Source organism: Canis lupus, chromosome 9 (genome assembly GCF_003254725.2).
Source record: "Canis lupus dingo isolate Sandy chromosome 9, ASM325472v2, whole genome shotgun sequence".
In the NCBI taxonomy this organism is placed as follows: domain Eukaryota; kingdom Metazoa; phylum Chordata; class Mammalia; order Carnivora; family Canidae; genus Canis; species Canis lupus.
In genome coordinates, this window is record NC_064251.1 from 24,132,750 (window position 1) to 24,153,358 (window position 20,609).

A 20,609-nucleotide genomic window follows, 5' to 3' on the forward strand; every position below is an offset into this window, starting at 1 on the left:
AGGGTCCTGGGTTGGAGTCCCACATCAGGCTCCCCAGAGAGAGCCCACTTCTCCCTCTACCTATGTCTCTGCCTCTATCTCTACATTTCTCATGAATAAGTGAATAAAATCTTAAAAACAAAAAACAAAATACACTCGGTCCAATACATAAGTTTGAAAGAAAAGTTTCATTCTATTCCCAAAGGTGCTTTAAAAGAAGACACATCGGGCAGCCCGGCGGGGGGGGGGGGGGGGGGGGGGCTCAGCGGTTTAGTGCTGCCTTCAGCCCAGGGTGTGGTCCTGGAGACCCAAGATGGAGTCCCACTTCGGGCTCCCTGCGTGGAGCTGCTTCTCCCTCTGCCTGTGTCTCTGCCTCTCTTTCTCTGTGTCTCTCATGAATAAAAAAAAAAAATCTTTAAAAAATAAAATAAAAGAAGACACATCTATGGAATATCTGGGTGGCTCAGCAGTTGAGCATCTGCCTTTGTCTCAGGATGTGATCCCGGAGTTTAGGGATCAAGTCCCACATTGAGCTCCTGCAAGGAGCCTGCTTCTCATGAATAAATAAAATCTTAAAAAAAAAAAAAAAAAAAAAGACGACGACACATCCTCTGATATAAACCTTATGTCATCCATGTGCCAAGTGAATTCTTAACTACGTGCCCAGTGTCATTTCACACAAGTCTTGATCCTGGCTCCTTCGGTAATCTTATTCAAATAAGCAATATTTACTAATTGTATTCTGTGTTTTTATGTTTAAAGCATTGAAGGAAACAAAAATATATAAATCACATTCTCAACAATGAAGCTGCTGCAATCTTATGTGAGATCAAGAAGATAAATGAATTCTGTATGCAACTTTCAGATTTCTTCCTGAAAAGTTTTCTTACATAAAAATTATTTTTTTTAGGGATCCCTGGGTGGCACAGCGGTTTAGCGCCTGCCTTTGGCCCAGGGCGCGATCCTGGAGACCTGGGATCGAGTCCCACGTTGGGCTCCCGGCGCATGGAGCCTGTTTCTCCCTCTGCCTATGTCTCTGCCTCTCTCTCTATCATAAATTTAAAAAGAAAAATTTTTTTAAAGATTTTTATTTATTTGTTCATAGAGACACACACAGAGAGAAGGGACTCGATCCTGGGCCTCCAGGATCACACCCCAAGCTGCAGGCAGTGCTAAACCGCAGCGCCACAGGGGCTGCCAAAAAATTATTTTTCATGCAAAAGACAGGTGCCACTAGTATGATATACGTGTAACATGGCACCAAAAAATAAAGATGAAAACAAAAGCCATCTTGAATTTAAAATACAAAATGAAAAAATAGATTGTGGAAGATATCTTCATTTCCATTTTTCTACCTTTAATAATTCATTTGTGTTTGTGTGGAAAGCTAATAATAATCATACATTTAAAAGTAATTACATTGGTGCTCACTTCAGCAGCACATATACTAAAACTGGAACAATACAGAGAAGATTAGCATGGCTCCTGCGCAAAGATGACAAGCAAATCTATGAAGCATTCCATACTTTTAAAATATTAAAATTTTGGGGATAAGGTCCCTTTACCTTTGATCCTCATTATAAGTCCCATCCACAGAGATAATAATTTTATCAGCTTAATATTTATCTTTCTGGATTTTCTGATGTGAATTTATATGGATATATACACAGACATATGTATCCACAGAAAATAGATGTTTTGTTCTTGTGTATGGGTTTTGTTTTGTTTTTTAAGATTTTATTTATTCATTCATGAGAGAGAGAGAGGCAGAGAGAGAAGCAGGCTCCATGCAGGGAGCCCAATGTGGGACTCAATCCCAGGACTTCAGGATCAAGCCCTGGGCCGAAGGCAGGCACCAAACCGCTGAGCCACCCAGGAATCCCCTGTGTAACGGTTTTTACATAATTATCATACTATTAAAATTACAGGGCAGCCTGGGTGGCTCAGCGGTTTAGCGCTGCCTTCAGCCCAGGGTGTGATCCTAGAGACCCGGGATCAAGTCCCACGTCAGGCTTCCTGCATGGAGCCTGCTTCTCCCTCTGCCTCTCTCTCTGTGTGTTTCTCATGAATAAATAAAATCTTTAAAAAATAAAAAAATAAAATAAAAATAAAATTACAATAAAATTACATAGTCCAATAAATTACATTGGACTATGAGGTGAAAGTCATATTTTCAGAATCAGAATTGATATATAACAAAAAATGCTTCTGTTCACTTCATTTTCTCATACACATTCTTAAAGATAGCCACATATACTCAAATAAGTACTGAATGGTCTTACTTTACCTTTCATCTTCAACCTAAAAGATAGAAATCCCTATGTGCCTATCAAAATTATTCCACCTCTGGAAATCAGCATTCTACAGTGATACATAGTAGGTAAGTTCAATAATTATTTGGTTAGCCAAGTAAACATTTCAAAATGAAGATCCTGAGCCACACCGATATTGTTCTAGCCACTATGTAAACCAATATTTAAACAAGGCTCCTATAGATAGATCATGGCCCAGAGTCCCACTGGATAATGCTCAACTGCTATTTTCTTTTCTAATAAAAACTATAGAAATGCATAGGTCATTATCTATGAGAAATATATTGTATACAGGGGATCCCTGGGTGGCTCAGCGGTTTAGCACCTGCCTTTGGCCCAGGGTGCGATCCCGGAGTTCCGGGATCGAGTCCTGAGTCGGGCTCCCGGCGTGGAGCCTGCTTCTCCCTCTGCCTGTGCCTCTGCCTCTCTCTCTTCTCTCTATGACTATCATGAATAAATAATAAAAAAATTTTTAAAAAAGAAATATATTGTGGGGATCCCTGGGTGGCACAGCGGTTTGGCGCTTGCCTTTGGCCCAGGGCGCGATCCTGGAGACCCGGGATTGAATCCCACGTTGGGCTCCGGGTGCATGGAGCCTGCTTCTCCCTCTGCCTGTGTCTCTGCGCCTCTCTCTCTCTGTGACTATCATAAATAAATAAAAATTAAAAAAAAAAAAAAAAAAGAAATATATTGTGTACCTAAATAGATTTTTTTACATAAATTTCAGGTTTTATATTTCTCCTTTGCAATTCTCAGGATATAGCAGAATTGATAATATTAAAGCATGTAGAATTTTTCTTTAAAATCAGATTTACTAAAAAAATTTTAAAAATCCGATTTACTGGGATCCCTGGGTGGCTCAGCAGTTTGGTGCCTGCCTTCGGCCCAAGGCGTGATCCTGGAGTCCTGGGATTGAGTCCCCTATCAGGCTCCCTGCATGGAGCCTGTTTCTTCCTCTGCCTGTGTCTCTGCCCCCCCCCCTCTCTCTCTCTCTCATGAATAAATAAAATCTTCTTAAAAAATTAAAATAAAATCAGACTTACCACTATGAATAGTAATGGAGTCATTCTTTAAAAATAATTTTTTAATTGAATTTGCACCTTCTTAAAAGGCAGAGTATATAATCTTGAAAAATATAAAGAGCTGAAACGCATCATCATTTAAATTACTGATGTGGGGGAAACCCGGGTGGCTCAGTCAGTTAAGCATCTGTCTTTGGCTCAGGTCATGATCCTGGGTCCCTGGATCAAGCCCCACATAGGACTCCCTGCTCCACAGGGAGCCTGCTTCTCCCTCTCCCTCTGCCTGCCACTCCCCCTGCTTGTGCACAAGCGCTCCTGGCGCACTCTCTGTCAAATGAATAAATAAAATCTTTAACCACATAAGGTTTTTAAAATCTTCCTTTCCAGGGCACCTAGCTGGCTCAATTGGTAGAGCATGAAACTCTGGATCTTAGGGTCGTGAGTTCAAGCCACACATTGGGCACAGAGCTTACTAAAAAAATTAAAGTCTTCATTTCCAATCAATTTTTTTGGAAACCTGGTTCAGCTAGAGTTTACCAGACTTTAGCAGAGTCTATGCCACTTTTAAAGGCTTTATCTTTAAAGTACTAAGCCCTTATAAAAAGATCTTTGGAGCATTCAGAATTTAGTATTTTGCTAATGGAATGTTTAGTTCTCATTTTTAATGTATTAACTCAAATTTTTAATAGAAGTTTGTAAAAGTAAATCACTTTTTAAACAACCTGCTTTAAGGAGAAAGGGATAACTGGTCATATTTCAAGTTGTTTACGTGGGAAGCCTGCTTGTCCTCTTGTCCCCACTCATGCTTTCTCACTCTCCCTCTCAAATAAATAAAATAAATTACTGACATCACTTGGAAAATTATGGAGGTTTAGGAATTAGTCTGGAATGCAAGATCCATGGTACTTACTTTCATGCTTACAATGAAAGTTTGTTGCAATAAAGTGAAACATATCCTAGAGAACAAGAGGGTAGGATCACCTTAGAAAACACCAGTAACACATACTACCATGGCATATGTCACTGATAAATCATATTTGTTTGATGGTACTTGCCTAGCTAGTCCTGTCAAGATATAGAATGTATTTCCTAATGCCTTCCATAAAATCAGATTCATGCTTCAGAAGAATTTCACTTCTCATTATTCAGAGGACCCATCAAAATTAAAGCTCTTCTCATCATCCCATTGTGAATTTATATTCTAATTAGTAAATATTCTACATACTGTTCTTCCACTTCTTATAGGATAACTTTTTTTTTTTTTTTTTTTAAGCAGTGCCTTTCAAAATAAACCTGGTTTATTCTTTTCCTAGATTAGAAAAAAAAGAATCCAGCTATAAAAGACATTTTTGGGGACCACAAAGGATATTTAATATTATTATTGATATTTTACCATTAAATCAGTTAAGTTTTTTAGATTTTTCTTAAGGAAAATGTTCTTAGAAGAGAGACGCTAAAGTATGCTAAAGTATTCTGAAGTAAAGCATCATATCTAAAGTTAAAGCAAATGTAAAAAGTTAACAAGTGATGAATCTTGGTCAAGAGTATAAAGGAATTAATTGTATTATTCTTTAAATTTTTCTACAGCTATTGAAGTTTTCAATATAGGGGTGCCTGGCTGGTTCAGTTAGTGGAGCATCTAACTCTTGATCTCAGGGTCGTGAGTTTGAGAGCCCCATACTGGGTGTAGAGATTATTTTTTTTTAAATGGCAGGGAGGGGAGGGATGCCTGGCTGGCTCAGTTAGAGAAGAGTATGCAACTCTTGATCTTGGAATTATAAATCCGAGCCCCACATTGGGTGTAGGTATTACTTAAAAATTAAAAAAAAAAATCTTGGGGCACCTGAGTGGCTCACTCAGTTAAAGGCTGTCTTTGGTTCAGGCCATGATCCAGGATCCTGTGATTGAGGCCTGCAGCAGACTCCCTGCTCAGCAGAGAATTTGCTTTTCCTTCTCCCTCTGCCCCTCCCTTGCTTGTGCTTTCTCTCTCTTGCTCTCTCAAATAAATAAAATCTTTAAAAAAAGAAAAACAATCCAAAAAGAAAACAAATTTTCTGCAACATAAAAATTTAGGGAGAAAAACACCATTGATTTTTAAAAACTTTAATCAAAAGTTTATCAATAAACTTATGAAAAAAAAAACTTATGAAGAAAAGGGTTACTAGGCCTCAAGCTGTAATTTTCTCCTTTTTAAAAAATATTTATTTATTCATTAGAGACACAGAGAGAGAGAGGCAGAGACATAAGCAGAAGAAGCAGGCTCCCTATGGGGAGCCCGATGTGGGACTTGATCCCAGGACCAATGGATCACGACCCGAGCCAAAGGCAGATGCTCAACCACTGAGCTACCCAGGTGCCCCTAATTTTCTCCTTCTAAGTAATAATGTTATAAATAAAATCTTTTACACTGACAACCAAATACCAAAAGCATTTCCTATTCATAAAAATATTTTAAACATCCATATATTAGTTTTGACAGTTTGAGAAAATGAATTACATTTAGATCAAGAGGATAAAGTTTTCCTAGTTAACTATAGGACTTACCTATCCATGTCATCATCTCCTGGTAATAAGGGTGGGAGGGGCAGAGGAGGCAACGTTGAAGTTTTTAGGTGTGGAATAGCAGCTGTTACAGATACTTGAGTCTTCACAGAAACCTGTGCAAGGGGCTGAGAATTTGCCTGAGAGGACAAAGTAGATGTCCTTGGGTGAGTAGAAGGGGGCAAAGTTGAAGTACTAGAAGTAAGAACCTGACTAAATGCTGGTTGGGGAGGAGGCAGAGGTGGTTGCTGTGGAATAGCTGGTAGTGGAGGCAAAGGTGGCAAAGGGGGTGTCTGAGGTGGAGGGGTAGTTGTTGGTAAAGGAGGTGCAGGAGAAGTAACTGTGGGGACAGGTGGAGGGGTCTCCTTTTCTGATGTCTCTGTCTCTTTTGGAGTAACAATCTCCTCTTTCAATACTATGGGTTTAGAGTCTCTTGATCCCTGTGCTTTCAAATCTTTAATAGGATGCTTCTCAGAGTTCTCATCCAACTTTACTTTCCCTGTATCTAAAGAATTTTTGACTTCTGTATTTAGATGTGGTACATTCACCAGTTCAGTATCTGGGGCAGATTTTTCCAATTTTACACCTCTGGTTAACTTTTTAGACTCCAAGCCTGAATCTTTAGCCTCTACTAAACTGTTCTCTTTTCTAGGCAAAAATATAGGTGAACCCTTGGATTCCTTTCCATCCATTTTTGCTGCTGCAGCAGCAGCTGCTCTTTCCTTCTTTTTCCTACTGAGTTCAGCTCCCAAGCTGGAGTTCAATGGAAGCCTGACAGGTGAGATGCTGGAATGTCGACTGCGTGACCCGGATCTCTTCTTTTTACTATGAGAAGATGAGTGTCTTGAATATGCGGGACTTCTACTTCTAGACTTCATGGATTTCCTAGTGGAAAAAGAAAAGCAGTTTAAAATGGGTAGCCTACAGCAATAGGGAGGAAAATACATCAGTTAAACTACAGAGCACTGTAACTTAACTCATTTTGAGTAATTTAACAATCTTAAAAATGAATTAGGTACTATCGGATAATAGTAATATATCAGAATTGGTTCATTAACTGTAACAAATGTACCATACTAATGTATAATAATAGGGGAAATAGGGTGCGAGGACATATAAGAATTCTTTGTACTATCTTCACAACTTTTTGGCGCATCTCAAACTGGTCTAAAAAACAAAGTTGGGCAGCCCAGGTGGCTCAGCAGTTTAGCGCCGCCTTCAGCCCAGGGCCTGATACTGGAGACCCAGGATCGAGTCCCACATCAGGCTCCCTGCATGGAGCGTTTCTCCCTCTGCCTGTGTCTCTGCCTCTCTCTCTCTCTCATGAATAAATAAATAAAATCTTAAAAAAAAAAAAAAAAGTTTACTTAAAAAATAGATTACAAGAAACTAAATCCTGCAGGACACATCATGTTTCAATCATACAATACTAAAATTATCCATTACTTATACAACTCATGGAAGGTGGTTGAGTGTTTTTTACCCATGTTGGAAAACACCCATATTCACAATGATTACTTTTTTAGAATTTTGGTTTAAGTCTGTGAAAAAGTTGGGGCCCTTGGGTGGCTCAGTTGGTTAAGCATCTGCCTTCGGTTTAGGTCACCATCCCAGGGTTCTGGAATTCAGCCCTGTCAGGCTCCTCACTCAGCAAGGAACCTGCCTCTCCCAGCCCTTGTGCTCTCATGCTCTCTCTCACTCTCCATCTCAATTTTAAGAAACAAAATCTTAAAAAAAACAAAAACAAAAATAAAAAAAAACCTCTGATAAAATAAAAACATGATAAAAAAAATACTAAAGGTGAGTTATACAGTCAGGAAATTAAAAGTAACTAGCATGCTTCACCAAACCCTGTTTCAACTAGAGAGCTATTTAATTGACAGATCCCAAGAAGATTGTTCCTTGTATCCTCAGTCAATAATTAAGTTGTGCCCATACTAAACAACCCCTAAGATACAAGAATTATTAGGATTTGCAAAATAGATAAGCTGAAAAAATTGTCTTACCAAATGATTTATAAGTTCTCAAAACTATAAAGACTTCTGGTATTTCATACATAAAATGATTTCAAATCAACTTTTTAGGAACTCATAAAGCAAGGTACTGTTGCATGTTCAATTTATTTTCTTCATTATTAAGAATCTAGAAATCTATGAGGTAGATTATTCTAAATTGAAACCCAACCCTCATTAATTCTTTTTGCCTTTTTCATAAAGCCTAATGTGCTTTCCCCCTCTACATGAGGGGTAAAAAAAATAGCACTAAAAACGTGACTGAAAAAACAATTTGCCCAGTAGTCTAAATAAATTGTTCCCATTCCAGAGCTTCAATATCTCCCTTTATCTTTGGTCATTGGTAATACTGACATAATTCAAAATTTTTCAAAACAAATAGTGTGTGTGTGTATATATATATATAGTAAGTAATTCATATGATATTAGCCATGGTTTTCTTATACCTACACTGCTTTTTGGAAATTTGCTCCCAAAAGTTAGTTAAAATACAAGTCTTTATTGAAATCAAAGTACTCAGAACAGTAATAACAACATGTATATGTACATGATATAGAATACTGAAAGTGGTTAAATGGATTTACTAAACATTCTTCAGAAAATTAACACTTCTAAATAACTGGCTGACAGTTTTCTCTGACTGAATTAGAGCTGGGATAAAACTACCATCTCTATTATCCCAGGACAAACTTCTAAGGACCACATGCTCTAAAAACTAGTTGTTGTTTTTTTTATTAAAAGATGTTATTTAGGATCCCTGGGTGGCGCAGTGGTTTGGCGCCTGCCTTTGGCCCAGGGCGCGATCCTGGAGACCTCGGATCGAATCCCATGTCGGGCTCCCGGTGCATGGAGCCTGCTTCTCCCTCTGCCTGTGTCTCTGCCTCTCTCTCTCTGTGACTATCATAAATAAATAAAAAAAAAATTAAAAAAAAAATAAAAGATGTTATTTATTTATTCACAAGAGACACAGAGAGAGAGTGGCAGAGACACAGGCAGAGGGAGAAGCAGGCTCCATGCAGGAAGCCTGATGTGGGACTCGATCCCAGGACCCCAGGATCACGAAGGCAGGCGCTAAACCGCTGAGCCACCCAGGCATCCCTAAAAACTAGTTTTTTTAATCATTCAGCATTACTAAATCTTTCTAAGGAACTCTGTTACAAACCCTTCAACTTCTGAACAGAAGCTTATTGTTAATAGTAACATCCTGATGGCCATATACTTATGGCATTTTTAGTGATACAGATGCTATATTTGAGGTCCAGATTTCAAGAGTAAAAGTGATGGAGGAGAGAGGTGGTAACAGGAGACAACCAATAAGTAAATGCGAGCAACAATACAAACTGTTCTCAAAAAACAAATGTATTTTCCCCCTGAATTGAGTTAGGTTCTATTAATGTGAAATGAAATTGCTACTATCAATCACTACTAATTTGAAGGATGCAAAGACCTTGCATTTCTGGCAAAGCATTTTTAGTCTTTTAAAACGATGTTGCTTGTTTAATTTTGACTGTGTCTCCCAAGGAAAAACCATAGAGATATCACAGAAGGATCTGCGTGTTCTACTCTAAGAAAATTTTGTACTTACTGTCTGGAATTCCAAAGAATGAGGAAAAATCTGTAGTGCACACATAAAAACACATAATGCTCTCTAAAACCCAACTAAAAATATGCATGTGACTTTAAAATTATATAATGTTTATATTTGTGTCCTATGCTATCATATTGTGTCTCTAATTCTTTCCTGGCTTATTTTTTACCATTACTGCACAGTTCCAATTAACTGAGAAGACAGAACTTGAGATATGAATTCAAAAGGAATCACTGCAAAGCAAGTCCTTTCCGAAAGTCGTTTTAGTTTTTCAGCCTCAAGTGCGATTCCATATTCCCAAAACTCACTACAGTAAAAATTCTCAAAACAGCCTTAATGAAATTACCCCCTCAAGAAAACAATTTGAGAATGTTTCCTTAAACAAGTAAGCTACTTTATAAATGGTACACTTAAGACATCCATTTCACTGTATATAAATTTTACTCACGTCTTCAAAAAAAAAAAAATCAACTCTAGCTAATGCTATACATAACACTAAAATGCTTACAGTGAAGTATACTAATGTCTGTAACTTTGAGAGGAATCAAAACAAAAGAGGAGGGGCGGCCCAGGTGGCTCAGCAGTTTAGCGCCACCTTCAGTCCAGGGCCTGACCCTGGAGACCCGGGATCGAGTCCCATGTAGGGCTGCCTGCATGGTGCCTGCTTCTCCCTCTGCCTGTGTATCTTGTGAATAAATAAATAAAATCTTAAAAAAAAAAAAAAAGATGATTAAAAAAACCAAAAAAAATAAAAATAAAAAACCCACAAAAGATGGACTGCTGGAGGGATGGATGGATATGATAAAATATACAGCATATATTAATTGTTGAACCTAGGTAGTACATATATGGATCCTCACTATAATTCTTACAACTTTTCTGTTTGATAAATTGTGATAAAATGGGGGTGAGGGGGTTGGGAGGGAGGAGGACGACTAAGGAACTTTTAGCCTCTGACAACTAGGAACTCTGCAGTTTAATTCAAACTGGCTTATGAATAATTATAACTTTTAGTCAGCAAAAATTACTCACATTAACATACAAAAGACGTGCATGGATTTTTACAAATAGCATAATTTCTCCACTAGCATTGTACACATTTCCTTGCTCATAGATGGAATTTACTGTCTTCCTCCAGGTAACCAGGAACTGTGCTATACACTTCACATTTATTAGCTAATTTAATTCTCACAACTATGCTAGAAGTAGGTAGTTATTATTCCCATTTTACTACGAAGAAACATGGGCAAGGAGAAATTAAATTATTTGTCAAAGTTCACAAAGCAAGATTAGGATTCCGTTCAGGTATAACTTCAAAGCCCATGTTCTTTGTGGACAAAGGTGAGTCCACAAAGAGGAAGGTACATCTCATCATCTAGGAATAAGAACATAGTTTTCAGTAGTAATTCATTTCAACAATTAAATTTCAAACTAACATGCCTTTCTTGTTAAAACATCATGGTAAAGGCACTACCACTAGTTTTTTAGAGAAAGATTTTGAAAATTGCCAGTGGTCACAGGGTAGGTCAATGGTGATGATGTAAAGAAAATAAAATTATCCTTAGAACCAATTTCTGCTAGGCTATACACCAACAAAAAGAAAAAGGACTAAACAACTGAACTCCAGTAAAAACATCAGTTAAAACCAGAGTTATCAAAACACTGTCAATTAAGAAATAAACTTACAGCCCTGGAGATTCAGTGGACAGCACACACACAAATGATAAATGACTTAAGCAAATGGCCTCAAAATTATACAAATGAAAATTTATAGTTTCTTACATCTTCAGTGAGGTCCACTAAGGTCTAAAGCACGAATACCAAGGTGATTTTAAAACATTCAAAACAATGCAACAACAGAAATTGCTAGACAAGCTATGAGATAAACTCAGTTATCAACTCTGTACTCAAGAAGCAGGAGCCTATGGTTTTTCTCACAGGAGCTTACAAGTGACGATCTCACCACTGAAGTACCTACCTTTAGTAGTTTTAGACATGTGAACTCCCCACTTCTCAAATTCTGGGTTAAGAGAAGACCAGATTCAACTACTTGAATAACTAGTCAATAGCAAATTGTTCTAGTTAACGAGGAAGACTGGGGGCTTCAACAAAACGTTAACATGACTAATCGCCAGTTCCTCACGACCCAGCCTAAGTAAGAAAGGGCTGTTAGACAAATAACTCACCTGGGGAGTGGACTCCGACTCAGAGATCGTTTGCTCATGAAAGGGCTGCTAGACCGTCTTCGACCATAGGGACTAGGCGATCTCCCACTGTAAGAGCCACTCCTTTCATAGCTGGAAGAACGTCTCCGACTATAGGGACTCACAGACCTTTGTCGTCTACTGTAGGGACTGGGTGACCGGGTGCTTGACTGGTAGGCGGAAGGCTCCTTGTAAGGAGGGCTAATTGACTGTCTTCTTGAGGTACTTCCAGGACTCTTCTTGTAGGAGTCATAATTGCTAGAGGTGTGAGATCTTGGGGGACTAAGGTCATAATCTTGGCCATAGGAAGCTCCCGAGGGGCTATCATCTTGCTTGGGGCTGTCAGACCATTTTCTATGGGGACTCCTGGATCTCCGTTTGGGGCTGTCTACGGTTTTGTAGCTTTTGGGTGTTTCCCTCTTCCGATGACTTTTACTCCGGTCTTTGTGCCCAGACTTCAACTCACGTTCTTTCCGTGTCTTCTCCTTATGAAGTTTGGATGACCTGGATTCCTTGTTGCTGCTGCTTTTGGATATCTGTGCCTTCCCATAGTCCTCATTCTCCTCATTTGAACGCTTTGAACTTCCTGATATCCGGTCCTTCATCGATCCCGATTTGCTGGAGACTTCCTGGTTTTTCTCTTTTTCTGTTTGTTTAGTTTTTAGTAAGTCCCGGGAACGTCTGTGCTGGTGGTGACGATGTTTGTGCAGACGGTCACTCCGATCAGTCCCACGACGTTCATCATTCTCCCTCCTGTCTAGTTTGAAGGCCATGTCGTCAGAGAAGGTATCTGAATCAGAGCTGATGTCATCATACTCCACCAGAGGTTTGATAATTGTACCCAAAGGTGCTGCTTCGGGGGTCACCAACCCCATGTCTTTGGAGTGCTTGGATTTATGCCGCTTGTGCTTCGACACCAAGCGGTGACGCTCTCTGCTGTTGGAGCTGCCACCTCCCGATGACGGCTGCAAAGTTCCAGAAGCTCCTCCACTCCCGTCCTTCTTGCCCCCATGTCTCTCTGGATTGGGCATTCCCTTTCCCCTACCCTCAAAAAGGGGAAAAAGTTCCCCAGCACTCCCAAAAGTAACCCCCACCCTCCCCCCCAACCCCACGCCTACCAAAGAGCCCCTAGAAGGGGGTGGGGAGGGAAGGGACAGTAGCCCAGGCTCCTCCTCCCTCCCGACTCCTCAGCACCCTCCTACATGAGGTAGGGGGTGAAGGAGCCAGGAAAGAAATGAGAGTTCCTCAGCAGTAGAGTTGCGAGACAACGGGTAGCTGCTCAAGTCTGTTTCCCCTCCTCCCCCCGCCGAGCCAATCCTCAGGCCCCGGCGCCGGGGAGGTCGAGGAAGTAGGAAGCCGACGGCCCTGGGCAGTGGGGCCGACTCCGGCTCTGGGGCCCTGTGAAGACTGCGCGGGCCCTTCCGCTACCCGGTAGCCCGGCTCGGAGCGGCTTCCTGTCGCTGGGGTCCCGCGGCCTAAGTGCCTCACGCCCCCTTTGTCCCTCGCTCCTGAGGGAGCCCCTCTTCTTGCCTCCGCCTCACCTCAACACCTCACACACTCACTCGCTCCCTCACACAGACTCAGTCACACACTAGGTTAAACCGAAACGGCACTTAGAGGAGGGGGGGAGGGGGAATCCCGGGAAATATCGCGAGAATCCCTGGGCTCTCGCGGTATTTCGTGCTTCCCTTTCACCTCTCACCACGGCTTGCTTAAACAACGCGAGAGTAGGTCCTGAACAAGAAACGCGTTCCGCCAGATTCTCGCGATAAGCTCCCGCTCTCCATTTGAGCAAAGCTTTATTGAAACGGTGGCAGGATTTTTTTTTTTTATTCAAAACTTTATTGGTAACTCATTGAACAAATAGCGGCAGGCTCCGGCACAAAACTAGCTTTGCATACTTTATAACAACTCTTTTAACTACCAGGATGGAAATATTGTCAACAGGACAAAGGGCGAATGTGGGGACATTTCAACCCCAGTCCCTAAGTATTAATAATTCTTCCCACTTAAATAGCATGTACCACGCGCGTTATGTCTAATTCTCACTATCCTGCAAAACGCGGTATCCTCTTCCCTATTTTACAGATAGGAAACTCAGAGTCACAGAAGTTAAATAACTTACTCAAGGTAACAAAGCTAGTCCAGCAACTGCCAAAAACGAGATTCAAATTAACGTCTATCACCAAAGCGTAGCTCTTGTATAGTGTGGCATTCCTCTCACTACTCTGTTTAAAATCTTAGCCCGAAAACCCATCACCTCTTGGGATCATCTGTGGCTTTTCTGGAATCATTTAGCCTTTTTCTTCACACAGAAAATTAAATTATTGAACAAGTAAAAGTATTCATGAGCAAGAAAAAATAAAATATCCCTGCTCTTCTTTTTTTTTTTTACTTTTCAAAACTCTGCCCACATTAGCCCATTCCATCTTCACAACAATCATCTGAAATAGGATTGTATATGTGAGGAAACTAAGGTACTGAGAGGTTAAATGACATCCAAAATTCTTGTTTTCGGGGATCCCTGGGTGGCTCAGCGGTTTAGCGCCTGCCTTTGGCCCAGGGTGTGATCCTAGGGTCCCGGAATCGAGTCCCACGTCAGGCTCCCTGCATGGAGCCTGCTTCACCCTCTGCCTGTGTCTCTGCCTCTCTCTCTCTCTCTCTATCTCTGTCATATATAAGTAAATAAATCTTTTAAAAAATGATTGTTTTCTTCATCAAATTTATCTATAAAGGGCGCCTGGGTGGCTCCATCGTTGAGCGTCTGCCTTCTGTTCAGGTTGTGATCCTGGGGGCCTGGAATAGTCTCACATGGTCCCTGGAGTCTGCTTCCCCTTCTGCCTATGTCTCTGTGTTCCTCATGAAAAAATAAATAAAAACTTTTTAAAAATTACCTATGATACTTTAAGGCCCTTCTCTGTGAAATAATGTCCTTTCTCCTAAGGCCATCAAGCCAATATAGAGGAAATATTCATACCAAAAGATATAAGATGATAAATGTCATAAGAATAACACAGAGCACTGCAAAGGTTCTAAAGAAGGCTGGGAGTGTTAAAAAATTCTATAAATGTAGGGCAATTGAGTTGGGCCATGAAGATTAAGTAGGATACATATATGCAAAGATGGGAAGGTCAGCCAATAAATTAGGGACGAGAAAACACCTTGAACAAATGCAGAAGAATCTACTCTCAAAATCACTCCCTGGGGGTCCCCAGGTGGCTCAGTTTGTTAAGCATCTGCCTTTGGCTCATGATCCCAGGGTCCTGCAATTGAGCCCAGATCTAGGCTCCCTGCTCAGTGGGGAACCTGCTTCTCCCTCTCCCTCTGCCCCCCATTAGTGTTTGCTATAAAACACTCTCTGTCAAATAAATAAATAAATAAATAAATAAATAAATAAATAAATAAATAAATAAAATATTTTTAAAAAATCACTTCCTAAAAATGTTCTTGTTACTTTCGGTCACATGGGTACCAAAAAAAATTTTTTTAGCATAAATGTTTGAGTCCATAAATGCTGGCTAAAATGAAAAAAGATAAACTTTTTAATTAACCATGGAAGAAAATTTATTTTTATTTTTTTAAAAAAGATTTATCTATTCAGGAGAGACACAGAGAGACGGAGGCAGAGACACAGGCAGAGGGAGAAGCAGGTTCCTTACAGGAACCCTGGATCCTGGGATCACGACCTGAACCAAAGGCAGCTGCCCAACCGCTGAGCCACCCACGCATCCCAACCGTGGAAAAAGATTTAATGCCATCAAGAAAAAAAATAAAAGGATAGAATTAAGTACTGGGACTCAGGTATGGTAACGCCTTATTCATTGCTGCAAGAGAGCCTGGATATAAAAAGTTCCCACCAGTGTTTGATATGATGATATGGCGTGAGACTTAATGGCCCATTAGATGAAATGACTGAGCCACCAATCAAATACTGGCATGAGTTTGGCAAAAGTACTCTGTTTTTTTATATCTATTAAATGAGATCAAGTTTTTTTTTTTAAGATTTTATTTATTTATTCACAAGAGACAGACAGAGAGAGAGAGGCAGAGACACAGGCAGAGGGAGAAGAAAGCTCCATGCAGGGAGCCCGATGTGGGACTCCATTCTGGGTCTCCAGGATCACACCCTGGGCTGAAGGCAGGCGTTCAACCGCTGAGCCACCCACACGCCCTGATTTTATTTATTTATTAATGAGAGAAACAGGGGATCCTCGGGTGGCTCAGCGGTTGGTGCCTGCCTTTGGCCCGGGGCGCGATCCTGAAGTCCCGGATCGAGTCCGCATGGGGTCCCTGCATGGAGCCTGCTTCTCCCTCTGCCTGTGTCTCTGCCTCTCTCTCTCTCTCTCTCTCTGTGTCTATCATGAATAAATAAAATAAATAAATCTTTAAAAAAAATGAGAGAAACAGAGAGAGAGGCAGAGACACAGGCAGAGGGAGAAGCAGATGCCCCAGCAGGGAGCCTGATGCAGGATTCAATCTCAGGATCTTGAGATCATGACCTGAGCCAAAGGCAGATGCTCAACCACTGAGCCACCCAGGCATCCCTAAATGATATTAAATTTTTGACCCAGGATGTACCCATACTCATGGTAAAATGGAAAAGTGGGGACAGAAAAAGGAATTATGGCAATGTGTTAAAATCTTGAATAACATTCATCATGTAATTTAAAGAGCAGTTGAAACTTTCTTTTTTTTTATAATGAAGATTTATTTTTTATTTTTTTGAAGATTTATTTTTAAATAATTATGGAATTTGTTCAGGGATACGGTGTATGTACATGAGTATTCTAATTTTTTCAATTTAATCATTTTGTGATATATAAATTTATGCATTACAACAGTGTAATCAACATATGCTGGTTGATTTTTCATTTTAAAGACAAGAGCAAGGGCACCCCGGGGTGGCTCAGCGGTTTAGCGCCATCTTCAGTCCAGGGCGTGATCCTGGAGATCCGGGATGGAGTGCCAGGATGAGCTCCCTGCATGGAGCCTGCTTCTCCCTCTGCCTGTGTCTCTGCCTCTCTCTCTCTCTCTCTCTCTCTCTCTCTCATGAATAAATAAATAAAATCTTTAAAAAAAAAAGACAAGACCAAAATCAATACCTTTGAACTTATTATACTTTTCAAACTGAAAGATTCAAATAGCTACAATTCTAAAATAGCATCAATAAATCCAGTATTTTCCTTGTAAATATCAACAGGCTATACTGAAACAAGGTAAAATATAGTATATAATACCCTACACTGTGCTTAATTGGTAGTGTTTACCACTGAAATCAATTACAGATGTTTATTCTGAGATGCTACTATGAAGACTGTAGACTCAAATGCTGATAATGGTAATCAAAATTAAATTTATGGGATACCCAGAAAACAGGCTGAATTGAAATCTGTACAATTTTAAAATACTCATTAACAACAAATTTTGAAAGACATATAGAAGGCTATTGTTTTCAGGGATACCTGGGTAGCTCGGCGGTTTGGCGTCTGCCTTCGGCCCAGGGCGTGGTCCTGGAGTCTCGGGATCGAATCCCACATCGGACTTCCTGCACGGAGCCTTCTTCTCTCTCTGCCTGTGTCTCTGCCTCTCTCTCCCTCTCCGTCTCTCATGAATAAATTAAAAAAAATTTTTAAAGGCTATTGTTTTCATATAAATTGGGTGTTTTAAAATCATCTCCCTTTAGTGCTTCAATTGTCACATGGCCATAAACCAAAGACCAAATAATTTCAAATGATCACAAATACTATTTAAGCAAAAATTCTCAGGTGTCCATTCTTTTAATGCTGTATACATCAAATTATAGTAAAAAGATGACTATAAACAACATGCAGCCCCTCTATATTCATAAACAGCACAACAGATTACAGTAAACCGAGTTTATATTCCACCATCAAGTGTGGTTCTCCCATTAGTTCACTTTGTGACGGGTCATTAAGAATATCTTCAAATCCAGTAGTCTCATTATTACCCCTCCAATATCCAGTGAATGGTTTGAACTTGGAAGAAATGGAAGACGCTGAACCTGCTGCATGGCCTTGAATTCCATTTGTAATTTTAGTGGAACAAACAGAACCCGAATGTTTCTTAGTGTAGAAAAATCCATTTTATCTTGGTTGAGCTGGAAATTTTTTTCTGATAATTCAAGAGGATGACTGGGCAAAAGTTCATTTTTCACACAAGGGAGACCTTTTCGCAGATCATGCTGTTCAAAAGGTCCACTTACTGAAAGTTCAGTAACTGGAATACTGTCCTTCAGCTGAGATCCAAGTCCTCTGGCATTCATCTTCACTTGCTCTGTGAACAGCCGCTGGGCCCTATTTGAAACTTTTTAAATTATCTGCGGGCTGCCTACTGAAGACTGTAGACTTGTAATGGATACATGAATGAGTGAATGAAGATTTTCCTGAATTTTTATGACTTATTTCTGTAGCACTGTTCAATTTTCCACAAACTCTTTCAAGTCTGTCAATAGATATTAGTTTAACAAATAACCCCAGGAGGTGGCCAAGATGGGTATTACCACATGCATCTAAAGGTTGAAACTGAGACTCAGGAGTTGGAATACATTCCCATTAAGTGTTAAGAAGTGCCAGGATCAGGGATAGCTCTTTCTTTAATCTTAGACCAGTACTCTTTCTATTCTAGCACACTTTCTCTTTTTGGTGGATGCAATTCTACTCTAAGGTCAATAATATCTCAACAAAGCTGGAAAAAATGTCTACTCTAGGAAATATAGTTTTGTTCAAGTGTTTAAATACAAAATTAAGTGTAAACTGCAGAAATTTGTCCAAGAATTTGTGAAAATAGCACTTTTATAAAATAAGGGTTGCTTCACTCTACAGAAAAACTTTGAACTCAGAAATCCCAGGACTACACAATTTGCTTTATTTGCATGACCTCCCAGGGCAGGGAGTCAGGGCAACTTTATGAACCTCAAGGTAATCAGTCAGATGAACACTATACTTTCCCTGTAAATCCCTCCGCAAGTCAGAAAGCTTCTCTTTAGGCCGTACTCAAGAGGAAATATTTAACTAAAGTCAATAACTCCCCCAACCCTGCCCTAGATCAATTTATTAGTTTAGATTTTAGGTTTTGAAGAGTCCTCTGAAATCCCCCTCAAAGCTTAGTCATTTAAAATTTGACCAGTGTTCCTTTTTGCCATATACAAAGATCGCTCCTATGTGCATCTTAGATGATTTTCTTGTTTAATGACATGTCTCTCCCTATCTTTACTTTTGAAGTACAAATTTTTCAATAATGTCATTTTACCTGCATTTTTAAAAAGATTATTTATTTATTCATGGGAGACACAGAGAGAGGCAGAGACATAGGCAGAGGGAGAAGCGGCTCCTCAGGGGGAGCCCGATGTGGGACTCGATCCCAGGACCCTGTATCATGCTCTGAGCCAAAGGCAGACGCCAACCACTGAACCACCCAGGCGGCCCTTATCTGTATTTTCAAATGAGAAATAACTTCTTATTCTATTCTGTGACCAGAATTTGATAAAATTTATTTTATTTTTAAGCTTATAAGGTTTAAAATTACCTAGCTATAGTTGATATAGACATTATTGTGTATAGTTTCCATGAGAAAATGTAGCTGTATATCTAATATTGATATTTGGGGCACAATTATAAGTTAACAAAAAAATTTTGAGTAACTGATTTTTGTGACCAATCATGTTTTCAGAAGCTTATTATCAAGTGAGTGCATCAAAGTTTGGGGCTCTGTTTTCGTGTTTATATTACCAGCTCCTAGTTATTACACAAGTATTAGGATTCCTTTTTTTTTAAATTTTATTATTTTTTTATTTTTTATTCATAGAGACACAGAGAGAGAATGAGAGGCAGAGACACAGGCAGAGGGAGAAGCAGGCTCCATGCAGAGAGCCTGACGTGGGACTCGATCCAGGGTCTCCAGGATCACGCCCCGGGCTGCAGGCGGCACCAAACCGCTGCGCCACCAGGGCTGCCCCAGTATTAGGATTCCTTAGACGCTTGTCAGCATTTTAAATATTAATTATCTTTGAGGGGGTGCCTGGGTGGCTCAATCTGTTGAATATCTGGCTCTTGATTTCAGCTCAGGTCATGAACCCAGATTCCTGGGTCGAGCCTTGTGGCAGGTTCTGCACTCAGCAGAAGGGCTGCTTGAAGATTCTCTCTCCCTTTCCCTCTGTGCCTCCCTCATTCATGCACATGCACTTGTTCTCTCAAATACATACATCTTAAAAAAAAGTAAATATTATCTTTGAATAATTTTCACTTGGATAAAATGCTCTCTGTACCTCATCAATTTTAAGGTTGCTAGATTTACATTATATATTTTTACTTTTTATTTTATTATTTATTTATTTATCCATTTATTTATGAGAGACACAGAAAGGGAGAAAGCGAGAGAGGCAGAGACACAGGCAGAGGGAGAAGCAGGCTCCATGCAGGGAGCCTGATGTGGGACTTGATCCCGGGTCTCCAGGATCACGCCCCGGGCCGAAGGTGGCGCCAAACCCTGGCTGCCCTATTTTCTTTTTTTTAAAGATTTTTTTTTATTTATCTATTTGTACAAACAGGGGGAGGGGCAGAGGGAGAAGGAAAAGCAGACTCCCTGCTGAGCAGGAAGCCAGCTATAGGGCTGGATCTGGGACTGAGCCAAAGGTAGATGCTCAACTGACTGAGCCACCTAGATGCCCCGAAACACTTTTTTATATTAAAAATATTAATTGATTATCTGAAATTCAAATTTAACTGAGTGTTCTGTATTTTATCTGGCAACCCTATCAGTTTATACCAGCAATATGTAATGAGTCTCTAACGTGTGTTAGGGGCTGGTCTAGGCAATGTCACTAGACAGTAGTGAAAGAAGTAGACCCAGTACAACCTTCCTGGAGATAGCAAACTAACAACGAAGACAGGCATTGAACCATCATGTACTTAATACATTTCAATGTATTACGC

At 40.0% G+C, this 20,609-nt stretch overlaps 1 protein-coding gene, 1 non-coding gene and 1 pseudogene across 24 annotated transcripts in view; 1 reads left to right on the top strand and 2 right to left on the bottom strand.

Moving 5' to 3' along the window:
• CDK12 (cyclin dependent kinase 12) overlaps positions 1–13,323 on the bottom strand; it is a 79,423-nt gene extending 66,100 nt beyond the window's left edge. For all 23 annotated transcript variants that reach the window (XR_004818547.2, XR_004818545.2, XR_004818544.2 and 20 more), the window contains exons 1-2: positions 11,641–13,323; positions 5,858–6,739 (exon numbers count right to left, since the gene is read on the bottom strand). Coding sequence is in view for 2 of the 23 variants with exons in the window: in XM_035720469.2 (XP_035576362.1) it covers positions 5,858–6,739; positions 11,641–12,689 (1,931 nt within the window). In the remaining 21 variants the exon portion in view is untranslated. The remainder of the gene's footprint in view (positions 1–5,857; positions 6,740–11,640) is intronic.
• LOC112655718 (U6 spliceosomal RNA) lies at positions 1,403–1,509 on the top strand. Its single transcript, XR_003133848.1, has one exon. It is a non-coding gene; the product is annotated as a U6 spliceosomal RNA (small nuclear RNA).
• Positions 13,324–16,964: 3,641 nt separating the features above from the next.
• LOC118355833 (proteasome maturation protein-like) lies at positions 16,965–18,001 on the bottom strand (annotated as a pseudogene).
• Positions 18,002–20,609: the final 2,608 nt, after the last annotated feature.